The 24,606-nt window shown below is 35.6% G+C and overlaps 1 protein-coding gene across 9 annotated transcripts in view; it reads left to right on the top strand.

Moving 5' to 3' along the window:
• Positions 1 to 24,606, top strand: part of DLG1 (discs large MAGUK scaffold protein 1) — a 257,311-nt gene that overhangs the window by 188,533 nt on the left and 44,172 nt on the right. For all 9 annotated transcript variants that reach the window (XM_088024979.1, XM_088024980.1, XM_028100854.2 and 6 more), the window contains one exon: positions 9,707 to 9,809. In XM_088024979.1, coding sequence (XP_087881105.1) covers positions 9,707 to 9,809 — 103 coding nt within the window. The remainder of the gene's footprint in view (positions 1 to 9,706; positions 9,810 to 24,606) is intronic.

Below are 24,606 nucleotides of genomic sequence, written 5' to 3'. Positions count from 1 at the left end.
TATATATACACACACACCAAAAATAAGGTTAACTACATTGGAGGGTCATGGAACACTACATCAAACAAACAAATAAATAAATAAATAAACCAAATGGGCAAGCAACAGAGTAGGAAAAAATATTCTTACTGCCTGTATCTGACAAAAGACTTGCATCCAGAATACATAAACATCTCCCACAAATTAACAATAAAAAGATGAGTAAACCAGTTTTTTTTAAAGATTTCATTTATTTATTTGACAGAGAAAGCTCGAGTAGACAGAGAGGCAGGCAGAGGGAAAGGAGAAGCAGGCTCCCCACTGAGCAAGGAGCCTGATGTGGGGCTCGATCCCAGGACCTGGGATCATGACCTGAGCCGAAGGGGCAGATGCTTAACTGACTGAGCCACCCAGGCACCCCAAGTAACCCAGTTTTTAAAATGAGCAGAAGAATTAAATAGATATTTCACAAAACAAGATATATGAATGGCTTATAAACACATGAAAGGGTGCTTAACATGCATCAGGGCAGTGCAGAAAAACACAGTGAGTAAAGGGGTTTGTAGGAATTTAGGTGGGAGTGATTTAACTTTTCTGTATCTTGATTGTGACAGTGTTTACACAACATATACAGTTGTCAAACTCTTTAACTATAAGCTAAAAAGATGAATTTATTGAGGGTAAATTATGCCTAAATAAAAGGAGATACAGGTGATCCTTGAACAACACGGGGTTGAACTGCATGCGTCCACTTATGTGCAGATTTTTTGGATAAATACAGTCTAGTATGCTAAATATATTTCCCTTATGATTTTCTTTTTAAGATTTATTATTTGAGAGAGAGAGAAAGCACATGAGTAAGGGGAGGAGCAGAGGGAGAGGGAGACAATCAGACTTCCCACTGAGCAGGGAGCCTGATGGGATGGGGGGGCTCAACCTGAGCTGAAATCAAGAGTCGGACACTTAACTGACTAAGCTGACCCAGGCGCCCCCCCCATGATTTTCTTAATAACATTTTCTGTAGTTTATTGTAAGAATAAAGTATATAATATATATACAATTGGTAAGACTTCTAGTCAACAGTAGGCTATTATTAAGATTTTGGAGGGGCGCCTGGGTGGCTCAGTCGTTAAGCATCTGCCTTCGGCTCGGGTCATGATACCAGGGTCCTGGGATCGAGACCCCACATCGTGCTCCCTGCTCGGCGGGAAGCCTGCTTCTCCCTCTCCCTCTCCCCCTGCTTGTATTCCCTCTCTCGCTGTGTCTCTCCCTGTCAAATAAATAAAATCTTAAAAAAAAAAGATTTTGGAGAGTCAAAAGTTATATGTGGATTTTTAACTGTGGAGGGCCAGCATATATCCCATATCTCACCCAGTTGAATGGCTAAAAAAAAAAAAATGTTGACATACATTGGTGAGGATGTAGTGCACTGGTAACTCTTGTTCATTACTGTTGGGCATATTGTACAGTCACTGCAAGAATTTTGGGGGAAGTTTTTGAGAAATTAAACATACAACTAACCTTATCACCCAGATTTTACCCAAGAAATCATGTCTACAGAAACACTTAACAGAAATGTTCATAACAGCTTTATTAATAATAATTTAGATCTGGAAATGACTCAAGTGTCCATCAGTAGTCAAATAGCTAAATAAGTTGGAGTACATTTATACAATATAACACTACTTACCAGTAAATAACAAACTACTGAAACACAACAATATAGATTACACTAAAGAACATCACATTGAGTAAAAACACCACAAAAACACACAGTAAGATTCCAGTTACATGATACTCATGAGTAGACAATAATTTCTAGTGAGAGAAGTCAGTGGTTGCTGGTGATTATACTGATTATAAAGAGGTATGATGGAAATTTCTGAGTTGGATGATGGAAAATATATATATTTTGTTTGCATTTGTGGTTTCATGTGTGTATACAGGTGTTGAAAATTATTTCAACTGAACTGTTCAAATTTTTACATTTTACTCCTTGTAATTTTATACTGTAATTTAAATTTTTTAAATAAGTTATAGTGTGATAAGGACAAATTGGTGGAAAGGAATGAATTTGTTAAAAATAAATGTTAGACTAATTAGCTAGTTGTTTGGGGGAATAAAATTAGCTTAGAGCCTTACTTCACACTTTGTGTCAAAATAAATTTTCAGTTGGCTTAGAGTTAGGTGCAAAATATTCAAAGCAAAAATAGATGTTTTTTTAAATTGTCCATGTGGGACAATTTTATATGGGTCACTGACATACTGCTACAGTATGGTAGACTGACCAGCGCAAACTCGTTCACCCAGAACTTTCCCAGCTTTAGCACTGAAAGCCCCATGTCTGGAAATGCCTTTAGTCTTGATTTTAAAACTGAAAATCCCAGACAGTCCAGGCCACTTGCTCACCCTAATGTGAGTGTAAGTTACATATAGCCTTATGTTAGTCTATATGCATCAATAGCCTTAACATTTTAATGGTTACTAAACTTCTCCAGGGAAGTAACCTGAGAGCAGTAGGAAAAACCTCTGGAGGAAAACATGAAAAAAGATACTCAAAACTAAAAAGCCTGTTAGTCAGGAACAAACTAAGTACCTCATTAGACAAAATTTAGCTGTTTTCAGTCTTCATCTTGAATCAGGATCACTTCAAGGCCTTGTTAAAAAACAGATTCTTAGACCCCATCCCTGAAGTTTTCAATTCAGTATGACTTGGGTAGGATCTAAAATTCTATATTTCTAACAAGTTTTCATGAGATATTGATAGTGCTGCTCTGGGGACCAAACTTTGTAAACTAGTATTCTAAAGACCATCCCTCTTATTGGTGTTCTTAATGATAACCCACATCACTGAGAAAAGTATAAATAAGTTATTTGGGAAAGCATGGAAATAAATCATAGGTTTTATAAAATATTCTTATAAATTTAATTTTGTTGAAGAAAGAGGCTTTTGAAATCAAGATTCATTACATATATAGAACACTGTAGTTTTCAGTATGGTATAAATTAGGTATTACTGTTATTCCAGTTATGAGAAGTATGGTGTAGAATACAATTTATGTTTGCTAAAAATTTAGACTCATAGAATCTTAGAATCACAAGTGATCCAAAAGACTTCTCTCCTCTATAAAGAGAGAAAAGTAGCCAAAATTGTCAAAATGAAGTTGTTCAGAACTCTGGAATTTAACCAAAGGCTTGCAGCACTTTAGAAAGTTTATTCAAAAAAAAAAAAAAGGCTAAATCTTCATAAGAGGGAGTTTTTGGAGTATTAACTTGCTTAAGTCCCATCCTCTGCTCTCCAGCATCACATTAGTCTTGAGAAATAGTCCACATTTACGGTGAAAATCAGTAACCTCACAGCCACCAGAGAGCAAGATGCGAATAGAACTTTCAGAGTGTCTTTCCCAGAGAATTGTCATAATTTGACCTGTCTGGTGGTTCTTTAAGAACCCATTTGCAAAGCTCTCTGTTTTGACCTAAAACAAGAAAATGCAGCCTATACACGGAACGGGGAAAGCAGTCAATAGAAACTGTCCCTAAGGAAGCAGAACATTGGATTTACTAAACCAAGACATTAAATCAGATATTTTAAATATGCTCAAATAACTAAATAATGAAAGGAAAAATAAAGGAACAATATCTCAGCAGGTAGAGAATACCAGTAAAGAGATTTCTATTATAAAGAAGAACCAAATAGAAACTCTGGAGTTGAAAAATACAGTAACTAAAAAGCAGAAGTGCTCTAGACAAACTCAACAACAGCTGTGAGCTAGCAGAAGAAAAAAATCAGCAAACTTGAAGATACATCTCTTGAGATTATCCAGATGAAGAACAGGGGGGGGAAAAAAAGAATGAAGAAAAATTAAGAGCCTCAAAACCTTGTGGGGATATCATCAAGTGTATAGCATATACATAATGAAGTCACAGAATGACAGGAGAGCTAGGAAGTGCCAGAAAGATTGAGTAAATAATGACTGAAAACTTTCAAAATGTGATGGAAAAACATTGTACACATCTGAGAAGCTTAGTGATGCACTCCAAGTAGAATAAATTTGAAGAGATCCATACCATACACATACCATAATCCAACTGTCAAAAGACAAATATTGAATCTTGATAGTAGAGAGAAATGATTCATTACATACAGGGAATCTTCAATAATATTAACAGTGATTTCTCATCAAAATCCATGGAAGCCAGAAGACAGTAGGATGACATACTCAAAGTTCTGAAAGAAAAAAAGTTATTAACCAAGGATTCTATATCCAGGAGCAAAACTATCCTTCAGAAACGACAAATCAAGACATTCCCAAGTAAATAAAAGCTGAGGACGTTCATCTCTAGTAGATCTCTGTCCTGCAAGAAATACTGAAGGGAATCCTTCAGGCTAAAATAAAAAGACTGTAGACCTAAATCCTAAATCCATGTGAAGAAATAGTGTTGTTAAAGCTAACTACATAGATAAATGTAATACAGTATAAGTGTATTTTTTGCTTGTAACTCCTTTTTTCTCCTGTCTGATTCAAAAGACAACTGAATAAAGCAATAATTTAAATCTGTGCTGATGGGCACACATTTTATAAAGATGTAATTTATGTGACAATAGTATCACAAGGCAGGTAAGAGGGCACAGAGTTTTATATACCAATGAAATTAAGATGGTATAATCCAAAGTAGAACATTATGTTAATTATAATCCAGAGGCAACCACCAAGATAAATAGCTGAAAATATATATAATAAACAAGGGAGTTAAAATGGTACACTAGAAATTATCTGTTTAACAAAAGAATGTAGAAATGGAGGAATGAAGGAACAGAAAAGATACAAGACATGAAGAAAACAAGTAGCAAAATAGATGACACAGATCTTACCTTTTCAATAACTACATTAAATGTAAATGAATTAAACACTCCAATTAAAAGATATTAACAGGGTAGATTTAAAAAAAAAAAAAAAACAGGATCCAGGGTGCATCTGGGTGGCTCAGTCAGTTGATCATCTGACTCTTGGTTTTTGGCTCAGGTCACAATCTCAGGATCGTGAGATCGAACCCTATGTCGGGCTCTGTGCTCACTGGGGAGTCTGTTTGAGTCTCCCTCTACCTCCCCCCCTACCCACCTTGCACGTGCATGCACGTGCTCTCCCTCTCTTTCAAATAAGTCTTTAAAAAAAACAGGATCCAACTATGTGCTGTCTATGACAGACACATTTTAGATTCAAAGACAGTGGTTTACTTTTCAACAAAGATTAAAACTAAAAGGTTGGAAAGGATATACTATGCAGGCAGTAATCAGGAAACACCTGGAGTGACTATACTGATATCATACAAAGAAAACTAAGATAAAAATTGTTACTAAAGACAAAGTACATTTTATAATGTATATGTTCTATAGATTATATATGATATAGTATATATTGTATATATCATTGTTGATGAATTTCTAGAAAGACAAACTATTGAAACTGACTCAAAAAGAAATTGAAAATCCGTATAGACCTATAACAATTAAAGAGACTGAATTGATAAAACATTTCACAAGGGTAAGAGCCCAGGACCAGATGGTTTCATTGGTACGGTCTACCAAACACTTAAAGAATTAACACCAGTCATTCATAGACTTCCCAAAAAAGGAATAGGCATGAAGAACACTTCCCAACTCATTCTAGGAGGACAATATTGTTCTTTTATCAAACCAGACAAAGACATAATAGAAGGAGAAAACAACAAACCAATATTCCTTACATCCTTAGAGATGTAAAAATCCTCAACAAAATTGCAAACTGGAGACAGAATGATAAAAAACATTATATACCAGAATTTAAAAAAGGACTGTATACCATAACCAAGTGAAATTAATCCAAGAAATGAATGGTTGGTTCAGCATTAGAAAACTGATCAAAGTAAGCACTGTATTAATAGAGTAAAGGACATAAATGACACAATCATCTCAATAGACACAGAAAAAGCACTTCTCGAAACCAACACCATTACGTCTTTCCCTCTAAGATCATAAACAAGACAAGGGTGTCTACTCTTATCACCTGTATTCAACATCACACTGGAGTTTTTAAACAGGGCAGTTAGGCAAGAAAAAGAAATAAAAGGCTTCCAGATTTAAGACAATGAAGGAAAACTATCTCTATTTGCAGATGTCATGATCTCTTATATATAGACAATATTAGAAAATCCAGCAACAACAACAAAACTATTAGAGTTAATAAACAAGTTCAGCAAGTTTGCAGGACAGAAAACCACTGTGCAAGAAACAGCTGTATTTCTATGTACCAACACTGAACTACTTGAAAGTGAAATTAAGAAGGGGTACCTGGGTGGCTCAGTCAGTTGAGCATCCAACTCTTGATTTCCAGGGTCCTGGAATCAAGTGCCACTTAAGGCTCCTTGCTCAGCAGGGAGTCTGCTGGAGGATTCTCATTCTCTCCCTCTGCCCCTACCCAACTTTGTACTCTCTCACTCTCTCTCTCTCTCCCCCTCTGCCTTCCCCCTTCCTTCCCTCTCCCCCCTTAAGATAAATAAGTCTTAAAAAAAAAAAAACACAGTTTCACTTATAAAACACCTAGGAATAAAGTTAAAATGCAGATAAAATGTGGAGTATCTATATGATAGACTATTATTCAGCCGTAGTAAGTAATGGGACACTGATACATGCTACAACAACCATGTAGCATGCTACAACCATGAAAGCATGCTAGTGAAAGAAGCTAGACACAAATGGTCACATATCATAGTATCCCATTTATTTAAAATGTACAGAATAGATAAATCCATGGAGACAAAGTAGATTAATAGTTGCCAGGAGCTAAGGGAGAAGGGGAATGGCTGCTAATGGGTAGTGGGTTTCTTTTTGAAGTGATGAAAATGTTTGGAATTAGATCATAGTGCTAATTACACATACCTTTGAAGGTACTAAGAACCACTGAATTGTACACTTTAAAAATGTGGGTTTTCTGTAAATTTTTTAAGTGATAGTGTAAAAAAAAGTGACTTTAAGGCTGTTTACACAAATATGTCTCTCTCAGTGCAAGGATTTCTTCTAAAATATCCTTGATAATGTATCTTCTATTAAAATGGTGATATTTTAGAAAGTTTTTATAATTTGTAGTCTTATTAAATTCTTTTTTGACTCTATACAAGGTGTCTTCAGATCTTTTCTGTAGCAAAAAAAATTTGCTGCTCAGGAATAATTCATTAAAAATTATAATCTTTTCAGGATGCTTGGGTGGCTCAAGTCGGTTAAACATCAGACTCTTGATTTTGGCTCAGGTCATGATCTCAGGGTCGTGGGATCGAGCCCTGTGTTGGGCTCCGAACTCAGCACAGAGTCTGCTTGCCCCTCTCTCTCTCCCCCTGCTTACTCGCTTGCTCTCAGAGAAAGGAAGGAAGGAAGGAGATTTTTTTTTAAGATTTTCTTTATTTATTTGACAGAAACACAGTGAGAGAGGGAACACAAGCAGGGGGAGTGGGAGAGGGAGAAGCAGGTCTCCTGCAGAGAAGGGAGCCTGATGCGGGACTTGATCCCAGGACCCTGGGATCATGACCTGAGCCAAAGGCAGACGTTTAACGACTGAGCCACCCAGGCGCCCTGAAGGAAGGAAGATCTTAAGGAAAAAAAGAATTATAATTTTTCCTGCAATTATCTATGAAAATTTATCTTTATATTTCTTCACTAATTTGTTTTTCAGGGAATTTGAAATTCTACTTTATGCTCAAAGTAGAATTATTTATACATTGTGTTGAGTTTTTTTTATAGCCTTCAGCTAGAACTAATCTCCAATAAAAGCACATTACATTGTGTTACATTTCTTTAGATTAAAGTTTTTTTGATCTTGATTTTCATTCAAGAACTACTAGGTATTTACCCAAAGAATACAAAAATACTAATTCAAAGGGATACATGTACCCCAGTATTTATAGCAGCATTATCTACAATAGCCAAATATGAAAACAACCCAAATGTCCATGGACTGATGAATGGATAAAGATGTGGTGTATTAAAAAAAAAAAAAGATGTGAGGTATTTTATATATATTTATTTATACACACACGCGCGTGATGGAGTATTACTCAGCCATAAAAAAGAATGAACTCTTGCCATTTGCAACGACATAGATGGAACTAGAGAATATTATGCTAAGCAAAGTAAGTCATTCAGAGAAAAACATCATATGATTTCACTAATATGTGGAATTTAAGAAAGAAAACATGAGCAGAGGGAAAAAGAGGCAAACCATAAAACACTCTTTAACTATAGAGGAAAAAAACGGATGGTTACCAGAGGGGAGGTGGGTGGGGGTGATGGGGATTAAGGAGTGCACTTGTTATGATGAGCACTGGGTATTATATGGAAGTGTTGAATCATTAACTTGTATGCCTGAAACTAACATTACACTGTATGTTAACTAACTGGAATTTAAATAAAAACTTTTTTTTAAAAAAAATATTTGTTTTAACTTAGCTGCATAATAACATCCTTTATAGATAATACCAAATGTCAGGTCTTTACGTGGTTAAAATTTTCTTTCATATAAATTTTATAATCCCAAGAATTTCTGGGCTCCTAGTCATTTTTTCCAAAATTGGTATATGATCTTTAACAGGTTTGAGATTTGATGTCGACAAAACACGCTTTCATATAAAAATGGCTTGACAGTTCTTCCTTTCCAAAAATATTTGATCAAGGTTTCAAGCATTACTGTAGTCTATTCACTGAGGATTTTTAGGGGGAAAAAACAACAAGTATTTAAAGCTATTACCATTCAAATATAATGCTCCCATGAATGTCCATTTAAGTGTTGCTAATAGTGGAAAAGGTATAGTGTCTAAGATAGTGTGCTTGCAGTATATACTAGGTATTGGCAGCCTTTCAGAAATAAGAATTAAGTTGCTTACTTTCGAGTGGAATTGATCACCTCAGTAATTATTTACCCAAGGAAGGGCCCTGTCTTCAAAGCATGTCTCCTTGTTCATTTGATAACGTTTACTCTATTTAAACGTCCATCTTCGAAATTTGAGCTATTAATACTTTACTCCAAAAGAATGGAATCTTAGTTTGGGGAAGAGAATTGGAACTGAAATGAGTAATAGGAGTGAAAGTATGGCAGAAGTTGAAAGGATGCTACATACAAAATGAATGTCCCTCCTGTTGTTTGAGTTACTAGTGAAATAAGCTGCACAATATGATGACATTTGTTGATATTTCAAGTTATCAAATTAAGGTATGTTTCCCAAGAGATTGGTAGGCAACTTCCCGGAAAACCTGGAAGAAAATGTTTTGATTTTGGGGTACCTGGGTGGCTCAGTTGTTGGGCAACTGCCTTAGGCTTAGTCATGATCCCAGGGTCCTGGGATCGAGCCCCGCATTGGGCTCCCTGCTCAGCGGAAGCCTGCCTCTCCCTCTCCCCCTGCTTGTGTTCCCTCTCTCGTTTCTCTCTCTGTCAAATAAATAAATAAAATCTTTTTAAAAAGATGTTTTGGTTTTGCTCACTTGATGTTAAGCAAAGTATTCTTAGTGAATAAAATTGCTTTCATTAATAGTAATATTTTTACTCCATGATATACTTTAGTAAATTGGAACAAGAAGATATTTTAGTGATAAAGTTACTGCATGTAATTTTTTTTTTCTGTGCCTACTCAAAGAACAGGCTATTGTGGTTTCTAATCAGTGTAAACAATTTCTTTCAAATTTAAGATTCAATTTGATTTACAGGTAAACAGTGTTGACCTCAGAACTGCCAGCCATGAGCAAGCAGCAGCCGCTTTGAAAAATGCTGGCCAAGCTGTCACAATTGTTGCGCAATATCGGCCTGAAGGTAATAAAATTCTTGCTGTCTGTTTGTTGTTTATTTGAGTTTTTAAGAATTCTTCCTCTTAATAATGTTTAACTTTCTGAGCTTAACATTTTTATGTTTTGATCTCTTTTATTAATCTAGTGTTTGCTTAGTCTGAACCTACTTCACAATCCAGGTCAAAGTGTGTTCAGTAGGATGTAGGCATTTGAGTATTTCACTGTTATTTGGATTAATTTTTAAGTGTTTATTTTTTAAAATCTGTCCTCTAACCAAACACATACCTTTACTAACTCAGTGATCCCAAAGGATCATAAAAACCATATGCAATGATAGCATTGCCAGAGAAAATTTGGTCATCCCAATTTTTTCTGACTTTTGAATTAGATTATGTTTGTTAATATCAAGATTTAAGATACGTTTATAATACCCTTTATTGCTGTTTAAAGAGAAAATAATACAAGTTTGGTATGTTATGTGTTTCTAGATAGTGAAGTATCATGGACATGACCTAAGTCCTAGGGGGGAAGAACATGGTAATGGAAAACTTAAGGTCATGCCATATTTAAACATATGTAAAACTCTAGTGGTGTACATCAACATATCCACTTCTCCAATAAAACTTCAGCGGCATATAAAAAGTGTAAACACCCAGAAGAATACATAGCATACCAGCTAGTGTTCATAAACAACAAGATGAAGAAGGAAAAAATGACTAAAGGAGTAAGTGAAACAATTTCTAATTGAGCAACTCATAATTTTATATTTTTTTCTTAGACTGGAATTTATTTTTGTAACAAAGCCTAATAAATTTTTTTAGCTAATCAAAGTAGCATGTAGGGCTTTCCTTGCTATTTCATAATACATACAGTTGTAAACCTCAGCATTTTAGGTCCATTAACTGAAAGGGGTAAATCCACTTACATAATGATAAATTCCAAATAAATTCACATTAACCAAACAAATAGAGACCAATATATGAAATCAGAATGCCAGTTTGTTAATTCAGTGAGAAACAAAACCTCCAATGGGGCCACGCATGCTTTCATCTTCTAGCCAGCACATTCTTGCCCTATAGGTATGCTGTATGGAAGCCAAGTTCTCAATATTTACTAAGATACTGTCTCCTTAGTATTATAGAAGGGTTCTCATTTATACAGATGCATAAGGAATATAGACTATTTAGGTATGAGTAAAGGTAAGTCAATATCTGATCTCCCCCAGAAAACATACAAAAGCAACAAGGAAAATAAAACATGCACTTCTACCAACAGAACTCCACCTCACATTAAGCAAAACTTAAGATGACAGATTTAAGACCTGGACAACAAAACATAGGCAAAGGCTTGCTTACGCAGCTTGAGATCTGGCAGAAGCCACACAGAAAGAGGGAAGAGTAAAAACATGGAATGTTGAGAATTCTCAGTGGTGGCAGAACTTAGAATATGACAAAATTACTCTTTCTAAAGGTGAGGAGCTTCTTTTTGAGGTATAAAAACATCATCCTTTTAGTTTTGGCAAGACTAATGGGAATTGGAGTGAACATGCTAAAACAGAAGCCCTCCTTGATGTGGTTTGGTTTGGAGAAGTGGAGTAGTGTGTGTGACAGTCCTTTGGTTTCAAAGGCCATGAAGATACTGTGCTTCCATCCCTCCTGCACCCCTTAACTTTCTGGTTCAGCCAAATAGCTGGTCCAGCAAAATCCAACTCATTCAGTAATAACTAGTTAAAAAGTAACTATCCTGGCATTCATACAAAGATATTAATAAGAAGTGGAAACAAACAGCAAAGCTTGGCAACAAATAAAAATTAGCTACACACAAAAACATTGGCATAGATTAGATGAAAATTTGATCTTAATATTTTCAACAGCTAATACATTCATTTCTTTGAAAGAAGACCACTAAATAGAAGTTTAAGAACTGTATGGAAAAAAATGGCTTCACAACCAAGAGATTGCTTTTGAGATAGCAGAACCCAGGAAAGAAAAAGAAAGCATTTTCTTAAATTGAACACAAAGACAAAGAGATACTGCAGAAAAATCAATAGAGGATACAAGAGGAAAAATAAAACGAAACAAATGAGAATTTTAAGATGAAAGAGAAAATACTAGCAATGGAAGACAGGCAAGAATATATATGCAATAAATACATCATTAGACTTTCTAAAAAAAATTTTTAAGAGAATAAGTGTTTGAAATTATACATTGAAGCAAACTTTACTGAATTAAAAAGAAATGAATATTTCTATTAAAAGGACACAACATGATAGGAAATTGACTCAGAATCATCAGAATTCAGACATATTCTAGTTAATGTTTGCCAGAGACCCAGGTAAAAATACTGAGTTATATTTAATAAGGAGTTAAAAATTTATTGATAGGAAGAACTGCTCTAATGCTTGATAAGCATAGACCAGAACAAGGATAGTTAACTTTACCATTTTTTATATTTAGCGGCTTTTAAATTTTTTTAAGATTTTATTTATTTATTTGAGAGAGAGAGAGAATGAGAGATAGAGAGCATGGGACTCGATCCCGGGACTCCAGGATCATGACCTGAGCCGAAGGCAGTCGCTTAACCAACTGAGCCACCCAGGCGCCCTATTTAGCAGCTTTTAAATAAGCCTAATTTACATCTGTATGCACTAGATATACTTGCCACTGATGGTTAGGAAGGGTAGGCTACCATTTTCCTAGGATAGTTATTGAATGGGCCCAAGAATCTTCCTTTCAGTTTGTCTTTTTCTGTGCTTATACTGTTTTTCTTCTCTTTTGTTCTTTTTTTGAGATTTCTATACTTTTATAAGAACCTTTCTAATTGATACTTTTTCTTTAGTTGTATTCAAAATTTAAACTCTTCTCTTGATGGAGCCATTTTTTTATCAAGGAGAATTTGCATTCTTCTTTGATTATTAAAGTAGCTACTGTTAGTGTTTCTGTTTCCAGTTTAGACCCTTATGTTGATTACTCTTATAGATGTATTCTTTTTCCCCAACATCACCTGAGCACCAGACTTATTATGTATCTTATTTGATGTCACCAGCTGTATTTCTCCATAGTGTTTGCAACTGAGCATTCCTGAAACAATTATTTTACCATTTCAGTATATGGTACCTCCATTGATTCTTAAGCCAGAAGCCCCAGACAGAGCCCCTTTCTCAATCTCTGTGTATCCAGATACTTCCCTAACCAAAGCCACCATCCTTTCTTACCTAAACTATTCTGATAACCTCTAACAAGTCTCCTTATTCTTTCTTGATTTTCTCCAGTTCATTCTCTGTTCATCAAGCAAAATGATCTTTTTAAATACAAAGATTGCATTGTGTCATTTCCCATTTAAAACATTTTTCATTAAATGCTGAATAAAATCTAAACCCTTTTTTTTTTAAGATTTTATTTATTTGACAGAGCACAAGCAGAAGGAGAGAGAGGGAGAAGCAGGCTCCCTGCTAAGCAAGGAGCCTGATGTGGGACTCGATCCCAGGACCCTGGGATCATGACCCGGGCTAAAGGCAGCTGCTCAACCGACTAAGCCACCTAGGCGTCCCAAAATCTAAACCCTTTAATAGGGCCTGCAAGGAAGGCCCTGTGTGACTGAGCACAGCACAACACATGTGATCACTACATGCCTCTTCTCCTTCCTTTGCTCCTTAGGCTCTAACTGTACAGGTGTTCTTTCAGACCCTTTATTGCATCATATACTATCCTAATTCTCTGATCATTCTGTCTTTAGAGTGTTCTTTCTCCCGGTTCTTTGTATGGCTCGCTCTTTCTCATGATTCCATTTCTGATAGCACTGTGATATTTTTTCTTTATAACATTTAACACAGTTTATAATGAGATGTTTATTTAGGTGCCTGTTATTTATTTAAACCTTGCTCTAGAGCCTTATGAAATACAGATGATGAGATAGACTCAGATAACAAAGCTAGTAATAGCTAGGATTCAGTCACCGTTCTATTATCTTCAAAATCTAGATACTTTTCACTGGGAATATTTTAATGAGTGCTTAGTCTGCCAATGTTGATGTTTACTGTATTCTTTTACCATAGCTATGGTACCATTGCCTAATAAAAACATGGGTGAGTACCAGTAAAGCACAGAAGACAGCCTTTGCCTTAGGAATTCAAAAGAAAGTACTTCATGTTGCCTGGCATGAGAAAAGATACCATAGAGGGGCACCTGGGTGGCTCAGTCGGTTAAGCGTCTACCTTTGGCTCGGGTCGTGATTCCGGAGTCCCGGGATTGAGTCCCGCATAGGGCTCCCTGCTCCGCCGAAGCTTGCTTCTCCCTCTCCCACTCCCCCTGCTTGTGTTCCCTCTCTCGCTGTCTCTCTCTGTCAAATAAATAAATAAATAAAATCTTAAAAAAAAAAGAAAAAAGATACCATAGAATAAGATTGGGGCTTAACTGGAAACCTAAAGAATGGATAGGATTTAAATGGGCAGAGAGAAGAAATGACATCATAGGTTAAAAAAAACAGAGACCAAAAATAGAGTTAAAATTTAAAAGCATGTTTTGGGTACTTTGAAAACACCTGTCCTCCTTGCTATATTGCTACTTACGTTGTTTGTTTATAAGGCAGTGGTGCCATATAGCTTTGTTTCATTTTAATATTAATAATATATTTTTAACAAATGTATTTTTGTTGTACAGCATTTTTTCTAAAAAATATATTCCACATCATCACTGTGTAACTGCTATGAGGGCCAAGGATATAAGTTGAAGGTTCAGATTTTCTTTCTCAGTGAACTGGCCATTTTAAGAAGTATAAAAGGAGTCACCTGACACTCTGCTAATCAGTCATCTCTCTGCAGTTAGTATCTTCACTTTACTAATGATGAATCCTTTGGGGATTCTCTGCTTCATTGATAATCTGACATACATGTATTCATACAAACAGACAAAGACCAAAGAGGTAAGCTTTTGGTAGGAGTAAGTTTTTATCTTTCAGGATCTATAGCTCTAATCAAACACGGGCACTGGAATTACTATGCTAGTGTTTGACTCTGTATTCGGAAGTTACAAAATTTTGACGAATAGTTCCTGATCTATGTAGTTCAAGAGCTTCCTATGGGTTTGGGTAATAGAATATAATAGAAAAATTGTGTGCTGGATATGGTACTAACCATGTTACATTTATTAACTCTTTTAACTCCCATAAAAACTATAAGGTAGGCACTGTTATCTCCATTTTACATTACAGGTGAGTAAACAAAGGCACAAAAAGTTTAAGTAATTTGCCAGTTACACATCTATTACATAGTTAAGATTTCTTCTAGCCCCTCTGTAGAGGAGGAAAAACTTTCTCTCTAACCTTTTAGTTTCAGTTGCTGGGGCCTGCAACTTAAACTGACAAAAGACAGATTCACATGAGAAAAGGGTTTATTTTATATGCATATGAGGAGCCAGCAAAAGAAGTAGGGCTCATTAAGTGCTTATATACCTAACTTCGTATGGAAAAAGTTGAAAGGAAAACCTTCTGTCGGAAAAACAAATAGGTTTCTTTAGGAAAAACAAATGGATTTTTAGGAGGAAGTTTGTAATCATGTTGTCTATATAAATAAGAGTAGTCTTTCCTTCTCAAAGCCATAATACTCCTCAGGAGAGGGGATTTATGATAGCCTTATTTCTTTTGGTCAGATAAGGGAAGCTCTGGGAAGGCTTTTTTTCTGCATTTGTTGAATCTCCGGTGTCTTTAGTTTAAAAATAATCTTTATGACAACTCTGGGTTCCAAGTGGGTCCCCACACCCTGAAAAGCCTTAAATATTTTATCTCATTGTTCCTCAAGTACACTATATCAGCTTTCAGACCTTAAATCTAAATTTTTGGCTCAAAAAATATTGATTATATTGCAATGATATTATAAAGGAAAAAGAGATAAAAGAAAAAATTAAACTTAACATGAAACTTACTTTCTCTTTTCCACGGTTGTCTTACAAATTTGTGATCTTTTTTTCCACAAGAAAAAAAAATTCCTTGAAATTGATATTATTATTCCTAATTTTTAAGTGACAACTGAAATCTAGAAAAGTGAGAGGTTTGATCAGAGTCACTTAGCTTGTCTCAATTCCAAAGCTTTAATTTAAATCTCAGCTGCAGAGGTAGAGTTTTAACCTCAGTCTCCTCATTTTATTTCCATTATTTCTTCTAACAACCAAAGAGAGGAGAAGTACAGACTAAATGGAGAGGTTGTATTGGACCAGTGGCACTTCTTTGTAAACAAGCATTTGTCCTCTCTTATAGTGATTTTCTGTAGCTGGCTCCTAAATTAAATTTTGTTTTAGTCTCTTACTTTTCTTCCTGTATCTTTCTACCCTTTCCTACTACCTAACCAGCCTGCCTTCTTACTCAGAACATTTCCCGTTTTCTTTCCTAAACCAGTCGTATCTATTCTCTGAGAGTTACGGCTCTCAGTTGTTAAGTTCTACATTTAATTAATATATTTCATTATAGAGTATAAATGAGTTTTATTCTTCACAGTTGGGATTGCAAGTTTAAAGAGATTGGGGGAGATACCATTTATCCCCACTCTCTTCCCCTAATTTCTTCCATCTTTTCACTTCTAGCAGAATCAAAACAAAGATTAGAAGTTGAAAAGGGGAACAACGTGCAGAAAATAAGCTGTTAAACATTATCTCTCCTCTTATAAGCATACACATATTATTTAACTTATGGCCAGCAGTTCAGAGACTCCCTAAATATATTTCATGACAAGTTTGAAACTTTATGAAATGCTGAATGGAGAAAACTTTCTGTATAACATTTCCGTTTTCTTCCAGTGTAGCTTTCCTGGAATGAGTTGGGGTATGATTTCTAGGAAAGGGATATAAATAACTTACCTGAAAAAAGAAATTAAACTCTCCCCCGAAAATGAAATCTAAGAAAATGTATACAGGATGGGTATACAGTGGAAATTGGTAGGGCTAAAAGTATGAATTGATTGGAACAGAAAGGAAAGTGAGGAATCTTAGCTACCTAAATGAAATGGGAGGTTTAAAGGAAAAGTAAATTTGAGGAAAGCTTTGAGGTATGTTCTGAACAGACAGATGGTTAGGAAGAATTGTTGATATTAAGTAAAGACCATAAATAGAAAAATCTGAATAGAGTAGGTGAGGCACAAATTTAAGAAATTAACAGGAATTGACTTAGCTCTCCAGTATCTTAAATGTTGAAGAGACTTTAACTGCTATTTGTAGTAACTTAGTTACTTCTTAGGAAAGAGTATTCTTCTTTACTATAAAAAGTAATGTGAAAAAATACGTTCTTTTTACAGAAGGTTTTTAAATTTCTGAAATGTAGAATGTTTTAAGTCCCTAGGGCTTTCTTTACTTCAACTGGCAAAATCACTGAAAAAAACTAATAGTGCTCCATGAAATATAATGAACATTTTATTAAAGGCATTACAGAGTTGTTAAGGCAGTAAGGAAGCACAGACATCGCTTTTGTATAAGAGCTGTGATATAATGGCTTGGAAGAGCCAAATTATCGAATTTTCAGGAATTTGGCGAAGTAGTTGTTAAATATAGTCATTATTAAAATAATGGCACCTGGCAGGCTCAGTCAGGAGAGCCCATGACTCTTGATCTCAGGGTTGTTAAGTTCAAGCCCCACATTGTAGAGATTACTTAAAAAATAAAATCTTTAAGGGCGCCTGGGTGGCTCAGTTGGTTGAGCGACTGCCTTCGGCTCAGGTCATGATCCTGGAGTCCCGGGATCGAGTCCCGCATCGGGCTCCCTGCTCAGCGGGGAGTCTGCTTCTCCCTCTGACCCTCCCCCCTCTCATGCTCTCTCTCTCTCTCTCAAACAAATAAATAAAATCTTTAAAAAAAAAAAAAATAAAAATAAATAAAATCTTTAAAATAAGTGAATGAATAAGTAAATGTACAAATAAGATATTTAAAAGATTAAAATATTAAAAAGTAATAAATATTGAAAACTCATCACTTCCTAATAATCTTCTGGGACAACCACTAAAATAATGGATTGATAGAGCAGCGGGACAAATAGAAAATTAAAAATAACATAGTAGATTTAAAGTTGAATTGCCCAGAACTACCCCTCCCCATTCCCAGAAAAAAAATAAAATTGGATAGCAAAACCAAAATTTATTAACAGATCTTTAATAAAACTAGAGGAAGAGTATCTCATGAACCCCAAAATACAAGCAAGTATAAACAAGTCATCAACAGCTATGAGACCCTATAATAACCAGCATCTGTACAAGGGGAAGCAGCACAAGAAGCCCAAAAGCCAGTCAGTACTCACTAGAAAATGCAGTGGCCAATTTGAGAAACAGTATCTACAACTGTAAGGGTTTTTGCACAATCTACATTTTAAGTGCAGGGGATCTACAATAAGGTATGAGGGAGATGGGCCCTCTGCTACAATTAACCAGTGATAGCTCCATTTCAGTTCAAACCCCTACACTAAGAGAAAACTTCTAAGAATAAAATCCAAATTGAGCAGGATAGGGATAATAGGGCCAAAGGAACTAGAAGGTATGGACGAGTAGGAGGAAAGTACACCACCAGGAAATCTTAACAGTGTATGAGATCACATCTTGGAACATTTGTCAGAAACAACAAAAGAGGGAGCTCTTTTGAGATAGATAGATAGAAAAGCTATCCTAACCCAAAATAGTCTTATCTAAAAGTTCAGGAAAACTGGGGCACCTGGGTGGCTCGGTCAGTTAAGCATCTGCCCAGGACCTCAGGGTCCCGGGGTCAAGCCCCATGTTGGGCTCCCTGCTCAGCAGGGAGTCCACTTTCCCTCTCCCCCACCCCACCCTACCCTCGCCTGCTTGTGCATGTGCTCGCTCACTTGCTCCCTCTTTCTCAAATAAAATCTTTAAAAATAAAAATAAAAGTTCAGGAAAACTAATTCCACATAAAAATGAAGAACAGAAAAGGATCAATATTGAATCCAATGGAAACCTGTTTGGAAAATGAAAATAAGGATCAGAATAACATCCCCATAGTGAAAGTATGCCAGGAAAACATGCCCATGAAATAAAAGTATCATCTTAATATTTCCAAACACGTTAAAGAATAATTGTGGAGTGTATGAAAGGACAACATAAATGAGTTGATAAAACTGAGAAAATTATTAGAAATAAAACTTTTATTTCAAAAATTAAGTTTAACAAAGAGGAGAGTCTGAGCAGACTAGTTAGAGTTCAGTCAAGGAAGTGGATGGTAGTAAACACAGAAGACTCCTTACCTACAGAGGGACTGATCCGATGAGTACATATGTGCTAAAGGTAATGTTACCTATAATTTTCATTTTTAGAGAAGTGCTAAATATGGAAAGGGAGAAAACTAAAATATAAACCTATAATACTAGGTTGGAATTGGAGCAATTGGTATAAACATAAGGTTTTCAGTTTACATAAACAAATATAGTTATAAACGTGTGTCTATTGTACATATATAATGTGTGTGTACACATACATGCGTGCACATAATTCTCCAGCTCTGTCCACTGAGAGAGCCTGGACCCAATAGCAGTGAGCACACCTCACGCTCCGATCTTGGCTTCTAAATACTCCTCCCCACCAAAATTACCAAGGCTGTTTGGATTAATGGCCAGTTCCAGGCGTGGGGCAGGGAAAGTACTAGATTATTCTGTAATATTCTGTGCCAGAAAGCAAGGAAGTGCTCAAGGGATGATGGAGATGTGTCAAAGGGACAGGATATCCAGCTTGAAAGGGTCCCCACTGGCTAAATTGAGAACAATTTGAGGTTATACTGCACTGAGTAAATTCGGAAATCATGAGTCTTTACTAATAAAAATAAGTGAATTAGTTGGAAGTTTGATGAGAATGGAGAAGTATATATGATTTCAATAACTTATTATTTGCAAAGGGAAAAAGTAATTTCACAGTAGAAAAACCTGGCAGATACAACCTCCATCAGGTGCTGAAAGTTAATAACATTAGTAATGAGACAAATCAAAATTATAAAACTACCTGCCAGGGTGCAATGGAGAGAACATAACATCTCTTCCTTGATATTCCTGCCAAATTTGCATAACCAGAATCTAATCATGTGGAAACATCAGACAAACCTAAAGTGAGAGACAGTCTATAAAATGACTGACCTGTAATCTTCAACAGTATCAAGATTACAAAGTCAAGGGAAGACCGAGGAACTGTTGTGACTGAAGGAAACTAAAAAGATCTGACAACTAAATGCATGTATGCTCAGATATGACAACTCATAATTCAAACTAGATCATTTTGCTATACAGGGCATTATTGGGGAAACTTCAGTGGGGTGTGAGCATTAGATAGTAGTAATGTATTAATGTTACTTTTTGATTTTGATGGCTTTGTTGTTATATAAGAAAATATCGTTATTTACAGGAAATATATACCAAAGTATTCAAGGGTGATGAGACATCAAGGTAGCAAGTTACTCTCAAATGGCTCAGGAAAAACAGTTTCTGATTGCTTCGATCTTTGGAAAATATATTAATAAGAAAAGGAGAGAATAAAAAAGGATTTGAGAATGACAAAGTAGGCAAAGAATATTCAGCATACATGTGGGAGTTTCATAGGGAAAAAAAAAACAAAACAATGCGTATAGAACAAATACTAATAGTGTATAAACAAGAAAACTGTCCTGAAATTTAAAAAAAAAATCAAACTACATATCAAAAAGACATTCTATTTACCTAAGGTGATAACCAACACTGAGAAATATTCTCATAAAATTATTGGGATTAAAAGAAAAACACACACACATACCCTGCCCTCCAACCCCCACCCCCCCAAAAGCCCCGCAGCCTCTCTGCTGTCCTTCTCTGCCTGGCTCCATTCCCCTGGGATCCCCTCACTCCCAGGACTGGTCTGTCCTGTTCCATCTGTTCAGGATGACATTGAAACTAAAAACAAGTTGAGAACAAACCAAAAGTTGTATGGAAGTTTTTACTTGCTATCACTTGTTTTTAACTTCACAAATAAATGATAACAAAAATCTCAGAATAAAAAAGTAAAGAAAAAAAAATTCAGTGGAATTCCAGGCCAAAAAAAAAAACTCTTTAAAGGAAAGAAAATGAGGTAGTCATTAGAACTTCATCAGCAATGTCTCATGGGAAACACTGTAGTCAGCATACTCAAAGAAGGAAACTGAGTCAAATAGACTTTCATATATGAAGGCTGCAGTCAAATATATAAACAGATTGATATTCAGGTCACTCTGAGAAGAACGAACAAACTTCAGACACCCAAAATGATGGGAGAGATACTGACCTAAGGGCTGGTGCTAACAATTAATTTAGTTGTAAGTAGGAGAATATATAATATGAAAAGACTGTATGCTCTGACAATTTGGATAAAGTACAGTTATCAGAAGATGGGGAAAATTTGAAGATCCCATGAAAGTAGTATAAGCTTTCTGATTGCTTTAAAGTTTAAATTGGATATAAAAGGATAATATTTGAGTTTGGCTCTGTGGAGATTGCTCATGGTGGAGGGGGCAAAAACCAAACAAAAGATTACTATTAGAACAGAGGAATAAACCTTCCTAATTTTATATTTATATATTTGTCCTTGAAATTATATAAATTTATTTAAAATATTTTATTAAATATTTATGAATATTTTATGAAATATTAAATATTGATGTTTAAAATAATACATTTATAAATATATTTATAAAATATAAATTTAGTGTTTTTATATATACATATATATTTATATAATTCCTTGTTTTAGGAATTTAATATATATTTTTAAATCTAGGAAGGCTTGTCCTTTTGTATTTTGTGTATGTGTAAACAGACCGCACAGTGAGAGTGTGTTTTTCATAACTACTCCAAAGCTTAGTGGATTAAAACAATAACCATTTTATGGATCCTGTAGACTAGGAATTCAGTCACGACTTTGAATGGTCTTTGTGGCATAGACTGAGGTCACTTAATGGGATTCAGCTGGTGGATGAGGGTCCAAAATGGCTTTACTCCCCTTGTCTTGTGCCTTGGTGATACTGGCTAAAAAAGTTTGGGCTCAGAACACCATCATGGGACCTCTGCAGCATGGTGCTTTGAGGATTATCAGACTTCTTCCATGGTTATCTGACTTACCCCAGAACAAGCATCCCTAAAGAAACAGGCAAAAGTTTCATGGCCTCTTCTAATCTAACTTTGAAAATCACATATAATCATTTCTACCATGTTCATTTGCGTGTGAGTCAAAGGCCAGCCAGAATTCAAGGAGAGGGTGATTAGACTCCACCTCTTGATGGGGGAATGTCAAGGTCACATAGTACAAGAACATGTGGGATGCAAGCACATATCTTGGGAAAATATACTCTGACACAACTATTGATACAGAAGGTTTGCCATATATATAAATAAAGTATAAAATAATACGAATAGAACTGAGATCAAACAACTTTAGTTATATCAAAAGTTACCTTAATTGTTCAAAGAAAACAATTTTCAGATTTGCTGATAAAGCAGAATCTAACAGTATTTTTTTTCTAACAAAGAGATAAAGGCTAAATGCAAAAGAACCATATAGCTATTACAAAAGAATGAGAGGGGAGCCCTGAGTGGCTCAGTTGGTTAAGCGGCTGCCTTCAGCTTGGGTTATGATCCCTGGGTCCTGGGTTCAAGCCCCACATCGGGCTCCCTGCTCAGCGGGGAGCCTGCTTCTCCCCCGGGCTGCCTGCCCCTCTGCCTACTTGTGCGCTCTCTCTCTCTCTCTCTCTCTCTCTCTCTCTCTCTCTCTCTCTGTCAAAAATAAATAAATAAAATCTTTAAAAAAAAAAATGAGAGATGTCTATATATGCTACCATACAGTGTCCTTACTATTACTGTTAGTAAGACTATTACTATACTTTCTGTTAAGTAAAATAAGCATGTTGGAAGAAATGTGTAGGTTAGTGTTTAGAAAGGAGCAATGTGTGTGTGTCTATATATATATATGTATATATATGTATGTTTGTGTGAATATGTAATATATACATAATTATATATTACATATATATTAAAATAACAGAATAAGTATGTCTAAATATATTTACATATACATGTGTATCTGCTTGTATTATTAAAAATGGAAGAATAGGGGTGCCTGGGTGGCTCAGTTGTTAAGCATCTGCCTTCGGCTCAGGTCATGATCCCAGGGTCCTGGGATCAAGCCCCGCATCGGGCTCCCTGCTCAGCGGGAAGCCTGCTTCTCCCTCTCCCACGCCCCCTGCTTGTGTTCCTGCTCTCTCTCTGTCAAATAAATAAAATCTTTAAAAAAAAAATGGAAGAATAAACCTTTATTTTTTTTATTTTTTATTTTTTTATTTTTTTTTCAGAAGAGGGAAGCGGAGGTGGGTGGAGGGCCATAGGGAGAGGGAGCGAGAGAATCTTAAGCAGGCTCCACACTCAGCGTTGTGAGATCATGACCCGAGCCAAAATCAAGTGTTGGATGCCCAACCAACTGAGCCACCCAGGTGCCCCTGGAAGAAAAAAACTTTCTTTAAATGTTTATAATAAATATTAAAAAAGCCTTTCTTTAAATGTTTATAATAATCCTTTCTTAAAATATTTATATATAGTGACCGGGACAGAGTAGGGTAGGAGAGAGGGCTAGAAGTTAAACTTTATCTTTAATATCCTTGTTTTACAGATACAACCTTGGAACTATTTTACCTACCTATTAAAAACAATGAAAAATTTAAAAAGCATCCCCTAAAAATTGAAGTTGAAACTAAGTAAGAACAAATGAACCTAAATGTATATCCAGTTGGCAACAGTAACACCTAGGGAGGAACTACGCAGAGTCACTTTAAAACAGCCATTAAGGGGCGCCTGGGTGGCTCAGTTGGTTAAAGCGACTGCCTTTGGCTCAGGTCATGATCCTGGAGTCCCAGGATCGAGTCCCACATCAGGCTCCCTGCTCAGCAGGGAGTCTGCTGCTCCCTCTGACCCTCTTCCCCCTCGTGCTCTCTATCTCCCATTCTCTCTCTCAAATAAATAAATAAAATCTTTAAAAATAAATAAATAAATAAATAAATAAATAAAACAGCCATTAAACTGTATATCTCTCTCTCTCTCTATTAGACCATGCTCTAAGTAAGATAAAAAGAAGTAGGGAAAGTAATTAGCTGTTTTCAGTAATGATGTCATGGTCTTAGTTGTTGGTGTTATTTTAAAGCTGTTGTGAATGTAATAGTGGATAAAATTTTAAGTCACCATGCAGAACTCTGTTATTCCCAGTGTCTTAAGAACTAAAATTCCTCTTATGCAAGAAAGCACATACAGATATGATCGAATAGATTAATTAAAAATCTAACGGTCTTAATTTTTAATTAGAAGAACCAGTTTAGGGGCGTCTGACTGGCTCTGTCAGAGAAGCATACCACTCTTGATCCAGGGGTCGTGAGTTCAAGCCCCATGTTGAATGTAGAAATTACTTAAATAAAACTTAAAAAAGAAGAACCAGTATAAACTCACAGTTCACTTTATATTTTTATTTATATCTCCATCCATCAGTCTGCCTGTATCTTAGCTGTGTCTACGCAAATAAGGTTTGCCATGAGTTGTTAATTGTTGAATTGTAATGGATACATTATACTGTCTACTAACGTTTATATTTTAAATTTCCTATTATATTTTTAAAGGACAATAAAATAACATTTTATTACATATTAATATGAGAGCTTTTAAATGATTTGAGTTTTTTGATAAATTGTTACTTCAGTTAATCTTAGTACCCATAAAACAAACTTGATAACTATGGTGAAAGGAAGAATAACTCCACAATAATCATGCTTACTCTTACTCTGTCTTCTTAAATTATACAAACTCCCAAGCAAGGG

This window comes from Eumetopias jubatus, unplaced genomic scaffold (genome assembly GCF_037043125.1).
Source record: "Eumetopias jubatus isolate StellerSeaLion01/CBP00866 unplaced genomic scaffold, mEumJub1_p1.0 scaffold_1, whole genome shotgun sequence".
NCBI classification, from domain to species: domain Eukaryota; kingdom Metazoa; phylum Chordata; class Mammalia; order Carnivora; family Otariidae; genus Eumetopias; species Eumetopias jubatus.
This window is presented reverse-complemented; position numbering and strand designations above follow the sequence as displayed.